At 42.9% G+C, this 12,889-nt stretch overlaps 1 protein-coding gene across 6 annotated transcripts in view; it reads left to right on the top strand.

Moving 5' to 3' along the window:
- SMARCC2 (SWI/SNF related BAF chromatin remodeling complex subunit C2) overlaps window positions 1-12,889 on the top strand; it is a 157,013-nt gene that overhangs the window by 35,126 nt on the left and 108,998 nt on the right. For all 6 annotated transcript variants that reach the window (XM_073613982.1, XM_073613986.1, XM_073613985.1 and 3 more), the window contains exon 8: window positions 8,046-8,121. In XM_073613982.1, the coding sequence (XP_073470083.1) occupies window positions 8,046-8,121 (76 nt within the window). The remainder of the gene's footprint in view (window positions 1-8,045; window positions 8,122-12,889) is intronic.

Below are 12,889 nucleotides of genomic sequence, written 5' to 3'. Positions count from 1 at the left end.
AGCCCAGCCGCCCAAGGACCGCAATCAAGTATGGCCATTCTATGGAATCGAACGCTTTATGAGTGTCTAGCGACACCACCACCCGAGTGTCCAAGGCTGGACCTTTTGATTGGAGTATAGTGAAGAGACGTCTCAAATTTATGGCAGTCGACCTTTCAGGAATGAATCCCGTTTGATCAGGATGGATAATAGATGCAATAACCTTATTCAGTCTTTTTGCCAACAGTTTAGCTAGAATTTTTGCGTCCACATTAATAAGAGATATTGGTCTGTATGACTCACATAAATCATGATCCTTGTGCGGCTTGGGGATCAACACTAACAATGCTTCTCTCATGGATTCAGGTAGTATACCCCTATCATATGCGTCCTCATACATTGCCACTAGCTTAGGGGACAAAATTTCTGCATAGGTCCCGTACCATTCCACCGGGAATCCATCCAAACCAGGGGTCTTGTTAGGTTTTAGGGACCTAATAGCTGATATAACCTCTTCAATCGTAAAGGGACTATCCAGTTCTCCCGCCCTCTCTTCCGTGAGCTCTAGTAGGGGTATTGGGGCCAAATATTCCCGTACCTCCTCGATCCCATAATCCACCTTGAAAGTATATAATTCTGTATAGAATGTTAAGAAGGCATCTGCTATGTCTATTTGTGATGTACATGGTTTCATATTCGCGTCCAGAATACGTGGGATAGATGTTGGAGTCTGTTGGGAGTGGGCCAAGTATGCTAACAGCCTACTGTTTTTCTCCCCGAATTCAAAGATCCGTTGCACTTGGTAGAGTAATTTCTTCTGTGTCTTTTCTATTAACACTAAGTCTAATTGTCTTATATTCTACCTCCATATTCTATACGTGTCAGAAGTAGGATTTTTTTATATATTCTACCTCAGACTCAGTGGCCACCTGCTCCGCCTCCCTAACCCTCCATCCCCTATCTGATTGGAGTTGTTTAATCAATCCTGAAGTGGAACCCCGAAGCGTGGCTTTGAAAGCGTCCCAAGTGACCCCAATCGGCACCTCTTTTTTATTTTCTAACCAAAAGTTGTTGATGGATGCTGCAGTGGACCTCTCGAAGCACTCCTCCTTAAGCCACAGGGGGGACAGCCTCCACACCACATACCCCCGTGGTTTCTCCATGTCAATGGTGAGAAGCATGGGGGAGTGATCCGAGATGGCCCCCGGCAGATATTGAGCATCCATCACCCTCGGCAGCAATTCCCTAGACACAAAACGGAGATCTATCCTGGAAAGGGTGTTGAAGGTAGAGGGAAAAACAAGAAAATTCCTTGGCATCTGGGTGTTTCCACCTCCATGCCTCTACTAAATCATAGGGCTTTACACATGTTTCCAATGGGGATCCCCCCCCCCGCAGCCATTCCATGTCTGTCTTTATCCAGGGATAATACTGCATTCAGATCTCCAGCTAAAATAAGAGGACCCTCCGCCATCTGTAACACCTCCGCCATCATCGCCTCCCACACCTTAATTGTAAATGGGGGTGGTATATATACAGCTACAAAAGTGTAAGCTTGATTATTAATGATCAGTACCAAGGCCACATATCTACCCATAGGGTCTAGTTTCACTGTCTTAGTAGTGTATAGAAGTGATTTGGCAACACAGATACCCCTCTAGCGTAACTGGAATACGTAGAGTGAAATGCTCTACTGAAACCGGCTCTGTGAAGGGCCAACGTTTTGGAGCCCACTACATGTGATTCCTGGAGGAATATGATATGTGGTTTTCGTTTTAAAATGTATTTGAATACTAGGGCTCGCTTGATCTCAGAGTTTAGCCCTCTCACGTTCCATGAGAGGAGATTAAGAGACTGCATTAGGATACATAGGGTGTATATTTTCAACAGTGCTTAGTCTGTGGGAGGGCGATGATGGTAGAGATCCCCTTAGGCGTGAACGCCTGACATAATTACCCTGCAACACTTTCCTCCGGAGACAGCCCGGTAGCATATACGTATTATCATACAACTTATCTATAAGGTATATATTAACATCCTTTTTAACTTTAACTGTCTGAAACAGTATTTGCGTGCACATGTGGAACCTGTGGTCCGTGCGCAGCCTTCTCCATCGCTTGTGAAAAATTAGATTTAGATGATACCCAACATTTACCAAAAAAAACAGCAACAAAACCAAAAAAAAACCAACAACGTAACTGTTCTTAGCACCATCCCTGGTGAGTTGAACTCCCCTTCCCCCCACCCTGCCTGCAGCCCCGAACATCCCGCAGACTTTTACCCTAAACTTCAAAGCAAAAAGTCTCCCTAAAGGGGGGGTACTCTTCCTGTACCGGCCGGACAGGAGGCCTTAGGGATAGATATGTGAGAGTTCGCCGAGCACTTACTGGACCGCGTTGCTTGGAGATCTCATAATAGTTCCCCTGTTTGGCTTAAGTTCAGCAGGATCTTGGAAACCGGTAGCTAGCAAGCTTGTTGATTATTCTTGCAGATGATCAAGATGCATGGTACAAAAATCACGTTTGTCATTTCTGTCCAGGAAGCCTCCTGGGTTCTTCTGGATAATATCCCTTTCTGGTATTAATGTCAAAGGCACTAACCTTGTTCCAGGGACTCCAACCATCTGTTCGCTTCTTTGGGTGATAAAAAGAATTGGGTTTGTCCCTTGTGTACCACTCGTAGTTTAGCTGGATAGATCATACTGTATGGTAAACTTCGTTCCCTCAGACGCTGCTTCAGGAAAAATGGAGATCTTGTTATTGTTGTGCATCAATTCAGGCAGATTACGGGCTTTCCTCAACATAGTTTCTTTATCTCTAAAGTATAGAAAGCGCGTCAACATGGGTCTGGGATATCTCCCTGGAGGGGGGCTCTTAGTGGGACCCTGTGCGCTCGTTCAATAGCGAACAAATGAGAGAAACTTTCAGACCCAAATACTTGCTTGAACCAGGACAGCAGGAACTCCTCAGGATTCTTCCCTTCCATGCCTTCTGGGAATCCTATGAATCTAAGGTTGTTCCTTTGCAGCCTGTCTTCAATATCTCCCAGCTTGGCCTCCTGGGACTTGTCCGCCGTCATATCTCTCACTTGCATTAATAAAGGGTTAAGATCATCTTCCACTGCGCTTATTCTTTGTTCCGTCTGTGTAACTCGTTGCTTCACCTTCTGCACGTCATCTTTCAACAGGTTCATCTTAATCATGCTCCCTCCACCCCCCTCTCCTCCTCTTCCCATTTACTTGCCTTTATTGTACTCCCCTTTCTATCCAGGTGCAATGAGTGAAAGGAAAGTCCTGTGTGAGCTATAAGTCATAAGATTTGTAGCTTACAGAGGACTATAGACTCCCCAATGACAGTGCTGTGGCCTAGGGCTTTCACATGGTGTGAGTCGCATGCTTTTCTGTCAGAGCCCAGTGATAAATATGACTACAGTAAAACCTTGGATTGCGAGCATAATTTGTTCCAGAAGCATGCTTGTAATCCAAAGCACTTGTATATCAAAGTGAATTTCCCCATAACAAATAATGGAAATTCAAATGATTCGTTCCACAACCATTTATTCATAGGTCCTTCAGTTCATAGTCCATATAAAAAGATTATAGCAATGTGATAGGTTGTGTAACCAAAAAAAGGTCCATCCACAAATGAAAGCCGCCACAAGGGGATTAGAAGCAAAATCCAGCAGGAGCTACAGAGTATAAAAGAAGAGAGGCGCCTGTAAGTGTAGCAATATGGTTACATTTAATGAAGGTACAACATTTAACAACTCACATGGCTGATGATTAAAAGAGGCACATCTAAGTATACAGGCATCCGGGGTAAAGCTGTCTGCAATCATGACCAGGAATACTACCCTGCAGCAGAGAGGTCTGAAAGCGAGGCTTGAACCGCTTGTGGAGCGCAGTGTGGAAGGGACGACGTCAATGGCGGTCATGAGGATGGTCTATGTGGACATCTTTACCCCGGATGCCTGCATACTTAGATGTGCCTGTTTTAATCATCAACCATGTGAGTTTCTAAATGTTGTAACTTCATTAAATGTAACTGTATTGCTACACTTAGAGGCGCCTCTCTTCTCTTTTATACTCAGTTGTGACATGTCACTACTTGTATATCAAGACATCGCTTGTATATCAAGTTACAATTTATTAAAAAATTTTGCTTATCTTGCAAAACGCTCTCAAACCAAGGTTTTACTGTACTTATTAAAAAAAAAAACATAATCCCCAATTGCATATCTCCTATTGCAAAGCTTATTTATTGTCTTGCAGCTGCTAGTGATGATTCCTGGAATCTAAGATGATGAAACATATTTTTCCTGATCGTTTTCATTAGAGAGACAATAATTAAAGGCGTTGTAAACCCTCGTGTTTTTTCACCTTAATGCATCCTATGCATTAACCACTTTAGCCCCAGAAGATTATCTCTTCTTGAGCACTTTTTACAATTTGGCACTGAGTCGCTTGAACTGACAATTGTGCGGTCATGCAATGTTGTACCCAAGCAAAATTTGCATTCTTTTTTTCCCCACAAATATAGCTTTCTTTTGGTGGTATTTGATCACCTCTGTGGTTTTTATTTTTTGTGCTATAAACAAAAAAAGCTCGACCATTTTGAAAAAAAACAATATTTTTTACTTTTTGTGATAATAAACATCCCCAAATTTAAAAAAAAAAAAAAAAAAAAATTCTTCATCAATTTAGGCTAATATATATTCTTCTACATATTTTTGGTAAAAAAAATCACAATAAGTGTATCTTCATTGGTTTGCGCAAACATTATAGTGTCTACAAATTATGGGAAAGATTTTTGGCATTTTTATTATTATAATTATTATAATTTTATTTTTTTACTAGTAATGGCGGCGATTTGCGATTTTCAGCGGTATTGCAACGGACAGATCAGACACTTTTGACACATTTTTGGGACCATTGATATTTATACAGCGATCAGTGCTATAAAAATGCACTGATTACTATGTAAATGTCACTGGTAGTAAAGGGGTTAACATTAGGGAGCGATCAATGTGTGTTCCCTCAGTGTGTTCTAACTGTATGGGGATAGGACTGAGTAGGAGAGGAGACATTACTTAGTAGGAACAAACTACATGTCTCCCCTCCTCTGACAGCACAGTGATTTGTGTGTTTATACAAACAAATTCTCATGCTGGCGCTCGTGCACGCGATCGCGCGTGCCCCCCCCCCCCCCGTTTTACTCACCTGAGCCCGGTCGTTCCATGGCGGAGACGTGCTCTACCTCTCTGCCCGTTTTCTCGGCTCTTGATTGGATAGATTGATAGCAGCTCAGTCATTGGCTCCCGCTGCTGTCAGTCAAATCCAATGACACGGCGCCGGGAGGCGGGGTCATGTCTGGCATTCTGTGTCCATGGGCGCAGAAGTCTGACTTGGGAACGTGCATGCACGGTAACCCCCAGGGAGAGCGTTTCTTCTAATGGGTTTACCGATGCGGGGAGGAGCTGATAGCGCTGCCGGGGCCCCCTAGAAGAGGTGGATCGGGTCCACTCTGTGCAAAACGAACTGCACAGTGGAGGTAAGTATGACATGTTTGTTATTTTAAAAAAAAGAGGGTTTACAACCCCTTTTAAAGTGGTTCTAAAGTCAAGACATTTTTTGCCTTAATGCATTCCTTGCGTTAAGGTAAAAATGTCTTCCTACTTGCTCCCCCCCAAAACCCTTCCTATAAACTTTCTTGAGCCCTGTATCAATCCAATGCTATGTCCGGCTGCAGGTCTTCTCTCCCTCTTCTCACAGGGACGCAGGCAGGAGCAGGGGCTATTGGCTCCTGCTGCTTTCAGTCAAATATTGTAAGGAGGGGGTGAGGTCAAGCCACTCTGTGCGTGTCTTTCCACATTAATGCCCCCACAGTGACGGCTTGCTATGGGGGCACACAAAGATGAGGAGAAGTGGAGAGCGCTGGCAGGGGACCCAAAAAGACGAGGTAAGACACCACTCTGCAATACCATTGCACAGAGCAGGTGTGTATAACATGTTAATTCAAGAGGAAAAAAACATTCTTTACAACCGCTTTAATGTGTATGTAACTTTAACCAAGCGTTCACTGCAGCTGTATCTTCCTGGTACATGTGTTTAAAATTTACAATGATTTAACTGCAATGAATGTCTCATTCACTGCTTTATAAATATGCTCTCAAATTGTTTTGTTTGCAGCTTTTACATAAGTTCATAAGGCTTGTATCTTAGCTCAGAGTCCTGTAGTTTTGGATATCGCAGGAGGCTGGAAGGATTAGGTTTTCACCATATTAAATTTGGGAAACTAATTAAAGCTCATTTCTAATGGGTAGTGTAGTTCCAAAATATGAAAAAAAAATTTATTAGTTTGGGACTAATGAGTGTGGTCAGATGTGCAGGCATGATCCCATCCTGAGGATTCTTATTTGGCTGGCTGTCTTATAGACATGTAGGCTTAGCTTGGATGAGTGTATTTGTCCAAACTTATGAAGCAGGAACATAATGGAACAGCCGGCTTATCTCCGGAAAAATAGTGATGATTATTATTATTATACAGGATTTATATAGCGCCAACAGTTTGTTCTGCGCTTTACATCTTGAGGGCAGACAATACAGTTACAATACAATTCAGTACAGGAGAAATCAGAGGGCCCTGCTCGTTAGAGCTTACAATCTAGGAGATTAGATAAGGTTTTCCATTCTGCCCATCTTTAAGACCAAGGGGTGTTTCATGTTGCCCACAGACTAGAGGTGCGCATCTTCACTGGTCTCACGATTCAATTACGATTATATGGTCAAAAATTCAATTCAATTCCACGATGCATCACAGTTACTGACGATGGTTTCCATAAAAAAAATTTTAAGCATTTAGAAGAAGTCCATTTTTTAAATTTTATTTGCTTAAAAAAAAAAAAAAGGACACTCTCTGCGTGTAGCAGGACATGGAAGAGTCTCCTGGGATAGTCTGGGGATGGAGGAATCCGTGGACAGGAACAGAAGGATGGGAGAGTTTGGGGGATGGAGATGAAGGAATCCGTGAACAGGAACAGAAGGATGGGAGAGCCTGGGGATGGAGATGAAGGAATCCGTGGACAGGAACAGAAGGATAGGAAAGTCTGGGGATGGAGATGGAGGAATCTGTTGGACAAGAACGGAAGGATGGACAGATAAAAATGTTGGTGGTGAGGGGGGCTGAAAGATGGAAGAATCAAAGGAAGGGTACAGGCATTCACATAGTAGAAAAACACACTGTTGCAGGAAGGACAGGATTGATGGAATCCAAGGCTGACAAACAGATCTGTGAAGTTCACCATACTGGTTCCGTGTTGGGAGCTCCCCTCGGCTTCCCTGTTGCACAATCCAGCACACTAGGAGTTAACACAATGGAAGGTGTGAACGGGGAAGATGGAGCTGAACTCTCAGCACGGGGCCAGTAGGAGTTGTAAGCAGAGTACAAACCCATATGTACTCTGCTTACACGTGTTAAACTAACTGTGTCTTATTGAATCCCCTCTTACAGTACATTAGTTGCCCCAATGTACATGCCTTTTAAAAAATATGTAGCTATATACCGCATTTCGGACTGTCCCTTGGCGCTCATGTGACAGACTGCCGGCTCGCTGCTTGCTGCTCTCCTCTCGGCTGACGTCAGCCCCGCCCGCTGTAGCTGTCAGATCGGGAGAAGAGCGGCGCACTGGGCAGTCATGAGTGCCAAGGGACAGTCTGAAATGTATATAGCTACATATTTTTTAAAAGGCATATATAGTGGGGCACTTAATGTACTATAAGAGGGGGATTCAATAAGACACAGTTTAAAACGTGTAAGTAGCATAGGATGGGTGCGCTCTCCCAGGAGGGGCGGGGCAATTCGGGATGATATCACCCGTTAATCAATTCTGCTGGTCATAGCATCGATGTCGCATCGTGGACACCCGAATCGCGATGCATTGATGCTACGATTATATTCAACACCCCTACCACAGACCCATCTCTCATGTCTTATCTAGTTTGTTTTCTCTGTGTTACTGGGAATCACATTTTAACAACTATTAATGGACACGTGCATTTTTCCTCTTAGTTATGACACTTGGATCCCTGCAAGTGAGATTGAAGCTCCAGTGGAAGATGCACCTACCGCAGAAAAGCCACGCAAGGTAAATCAGACTTTTTATCTGAAGGTTGTGTGCTTGCAACAGTAGTTTGTCATTTTACATTGTTGTAAGTTGATCATTTGACTGGTTAAAGATGAACTCCAGGCAAAACAACTACTGTATATACCCGAATATAAGCCGTGGCACCTAATTTTACCACAAAAAACTGGGAAAACTTCTTATAAGCCTAGGGTGAGAAATGCGCAGCTACTGTAAGTGGAAAAGAGGGTCAACAATGCCCATTTGGAGCCTCACTGTGCCCATTTGCATACCCCACTGTGCCCATTTGCAGCCATAGGTCCCCCGAACTTCAAACTCGGTAGTTAAGGGTTTCTAGATGCACCCTAGCTGCGGCCAAAATTTGGGGTCTCTGGACCCGAAGGGTCCCGAAATGACATTGCTGCAGGTGGACACAGTTGACCGACTTTGGGGCCCTGTATCTCGAGGCCACTTGGTGCTAGGAACCCCAAATTCGGTGTGCAAACCCAGTGGAACTAGCACTACAACATTATCCAAAGCTGGGGTTCCGAGATATGGGGCCCCAAAGTCGGTTCGGAAAGTGTCAAGCACTTTCCTGCAGCAGAGAATGACATTTTCCAAACTGACTTTGAGGCCCCGTATCTCAGGGCCGCTTGGTGCTAAGAACCCCAGCTTTGGATATGTTGTAGTTCCACTGGGTTTGCACACCAAATTTGGGGTTCCTAGCACCAAGTGGCCCCGAGATACAGGGCCCCAAATTCGGTTCGGAAAATGTCATTCTCTGCTGCAGAGAACGCGTGTATCGGAAGAAGTCGTCGATAGTGTTTGCACCACCATTCAATGAAGCCCAGGAAAATCAACGTGGAGGGTGAGTCATGAAAGGCAGATTTCTCAGCCCACTGTCTGGAGAATTTTGAGAAAGAAGCTGAAAATGATTCCATACAAAGTGCAGATATTGCAAAATCTCACTGACCTTGACAAGACAAAGCGCTTTGAATTTTGTGCCGAAATGCAGCACCGTTTTGAAAATGACGATTTTGCTGATCATTTAGTTTTCACTGATGAAGCTACATTTTATGTTAGTGGTCAAGTAAACAAGCAAAATGTTCACTTTTGGGGAACGGAGAATCCCAGATTTGCAGTGCGAGATTCCCCTAAGGTAAATGTGTTCTGTGCTGTATCCAAAAAGAAAGTGTACAGCCCTTTTTTTTTTTTCACAAGACAACTGTCACAGGAGGCTCTTTTCTGGATATGTTAAGTCTTTGGTTGATGCCACAGTTGCAGGACGGCAGTGACAACTTTATTCTCTAATTGGATGGTGCATCACCACACTGGTCAGGCGACGTGCGAGGTTACCTCGATGAACATCTTCCTCGCTGATGGATTGAACAACCTGCGTACTACGACATGCCACTGACCCAATGGCCACCTAGAAGTCCTGACCTAACATCTTGTGACTTTTTCCTGTGGGGGGTACATAAAGGACAAAGGTATTCACCCCTTCCCTTCCTGTTGATCTAGCGGAGCTGAAACAGCATATCACTGCACTTGAATCAGATATCTTCACGCGTTTGGGCAGAAATGGATTACCAGCTCGATGTATCGTGTAACTAAGGGTGCACACATAGAACATCTGTGACTGTCTCTAAAAAACTTGAAACATTACCCTACAATTCTGTGACAGGAAACATGAAAAATCTTACATTGTTCTTGTTTTATAGTGCGTTTTAACTGTATGCTACTTCATGAATCACACTGTATAGTGTTTATTTTTTTCCTGAAAATATTCATTTGTACCTAGCTTATTGATACCTCTTATAACTTGCAGGCTACAAGTTTTGTTTATTAATATGCTATTAATACTGTTGGATGTTATCGCATCCTCAGCAGCTACATTCCAGCTGGCTAACATCTTGGCAATTACAAAAAGTCTTTTTACGCCATGTTTTGTACTTTAAAATTTTCAATAAAAATCTATTGAAAGTGAATTATGCATTTGGTAAACAGTTGTGCAAATATAATGTGACATATAAATTTGCAACTGACACATTTTATTCCACAGGACCTTTGCTTTCAGAAAACATATCATTTGTTTGGTGCTTTAACTTAATTTGCAGGGAAAAAAATGCAGATTTTAACATGTTTGTGAAGAAAAAAAAAAGACAAGTGGTTAAAGTGCCCTGTTTTGTGCAGCTGCTTGTTATTGTGTAAGATTGAATTTCAACAATAACTTATTTTTTTGCTTTGGGTTGAGTGGGCAAGGGCTAAAGCCCCTGTCAGATTTTTATTGTTTATTACTTTCTTTTTTTCTTTTTAAAATTATTAAAATTAAAATTAAAATTAAAAATAAATAAAATCGAATAACAATAGTGGGACTGCTAAAGCATTCCCACTAACTAGAAAATGCATTTCCTGGGGAAAATGCGTGGGAATGCTGAATAGCTAAATTGCTAAAATGACCGCCATCAAAACTGCCCCATCATACTGCCATTAAAACTGCCCCATCATATTGCCACCATCAAAACTGTCCCATCAGAATTGCTCCATCAAAATTGTCCCATCATATTGCCACCATCAGAATTGCCCCATCAAAACTGCCCCATCATATTGCCACCATCAAAACTGCCCCATCAGAATTGCCCCATCATATTACCACCATCAAAACTGCCCCATCATATTGCCACCATCAAAACTGCCCCCATCATATTGCCATCAAAACTGCCCCATTAGAATTGCCCCATCAAAATTGTCCCCATCAAAACTGCCCCATCATAAAGCCACCATCAAAACTGCCCCATCAGAATTGCCCCATCATATTGCCACCTTTAAAACTGCTCCATAAAAATTGTCCCCATCAAAACTGCCCCATCATATTGCCACCATCAAAACTGCCCAATCAGAATTGCCCCATCAAAACTGCCCCATCATATTGCCACCATCAAAACTGCCCCATTAGAATTGCCCCATCAAAACTGCCCCATCATATTCCTCTATTATAAATCAGTACATGGTGTGTCTGTCCCCTCCCCCGGGCTCTGTAATCAGAGCTGAGATGCTCCAGCCACCTCCCCCCCTGTGTATAACAGAAGCTTTGGTAACCATGGCAACAAAACAAACACAGTACACTGATTAATGGCTAAAATTTCCTGAAATTACCTCTAAACAAAAAGCTTTTTCTCAAAAACTGTAAAAGATATCAAACTGAAAAGATATAGCCAGATAGCTGAATATTTTGTGAACATTTTAAAGTTTGTTTGGTGTCTCTAGGTGAAAGTATGAAGGAGCTGAAACTTTTGGGAGCGGAAGAAGAATTTAAGGATTTCAAGCATGCTCCCATTGACTTCAATGTTAAAAAAAAGTGTTAAAAAGCTTAATATTTTAAAAAGTATAAATGGTAGAAAAAAAGTTGAAAAAGAGCACACATCAGCTAAAAGAGACGAACATTTTAATAGTTGAATGGTTTTAATAGCTGAAAGTATGCAGAAGTTACGCAGAACCAAAAAACGTACGGAATAAAATTATTAAGATTAAAATGAAAAATAAATAAAATCAAATAACAATAGTGGGACTGCTAAAGCAGTCCCACTAACTAGAAAATGCATTTCCTGGGGAAAATGCGTGGGAATGCTGAATAGCTAAATTGCTAAAACGGCCGCCATCAAAACTGCCCCATCATACTGCCATCAAATCTGCCCCATCAGAATGGCCCCATCAAAATTGTCCCCATTAAAACTGCCCCATCATATTGCCACCATCAAAACTGCCCCATCAGAATTGCCCCATCAAAACTGCCCCATCATATTGCCCCCATCAAAACTGCCCCCATCAAAACTGCCCCATCATATTGCCACCTTTAAAACTGCTCCATTAAAATTGTCCCCATCAAAACTGCCCCATCATATTGCCACCATGAAAACTGCCCCATCAGAATTGCACTATCAAAACTGCCCCATCATATTGCCACCATCAAAACTGCCCCCATCAAAACTGCTCCATCATATTGCCACCTTTAAAACTGCTCCATAAAAATTGTCCCCATCAAAACTGCCCCATCATATTGCCACCATCAAAACTGCCCCATCAGAATTGCCCCATCAAAACTGCCCCATTAGAATTGCCCCATCAAAACTGCCCCATCATATTGCCACCATCAAAACTGCCCCATCATGTTGCCACCATCAAAACTGCCTCCATCATATTGCCATCAAAACTGCCCCATCAAAACTGCCCCATCAGAATTGCCCCATCAGAATTGCCCCATCAAAACTGCCCCATCAGAATTGGCCCATCAAAACTGCCCCATCATATTGCCACCATCAAAACTGCCCCATCAGAATTGTCCCATCAAAACTGCCCCATCATATTGCCACCATCAAAACTGCCCCATCATTTTCCTCTATTATAAATCAGTACATGGTGTGTCTGTCCTCTCCCCCAGGCTCTGTAATGAGAGCTGAGATGCTCCAGCCACCTCCCCCCCCCACCTGGGAATGCTGAATAGCTAAATTGCTAAAATGGCCCCCAGCAAAACTGCCCCATCATATTGCCATCAAAACTGCCCCATCAGAATTGCCCCATAAAAATTGTCATCATCAATACTGCCCCATCATATTGCCACCATCACAAATGCCCCCATCAAAACTGCCCCATCATATTGCCACCTTTAAAACTGCTCCATTAAAATTGTCCCCATCACAACTGCCCCATCATATTGCCACCATCAAAACTGCCCCATCAGAATTGCCACCATCAAAACTGCCCCATCAAAACTGCCCCATCAGAATTGCTCCTT

This window comes from Aquarana catesbeiana, linkage group LG02, assembly GCF_042186555.1.
Source record: "Aquarana catesbeiana isolate 2022-GZ linkage group LG02, ASM4218655v1, whole genome shotgun sequence".
Lineage (NCBI taxonomy): Eukaryota > Metazoa > Chordata > Amphibia > Anura > Ranidae > Aquarana > Aquarana catesbeiana.
This window is presented reverse-complemented; position numbering and strand designations above follow the sequence as displayed.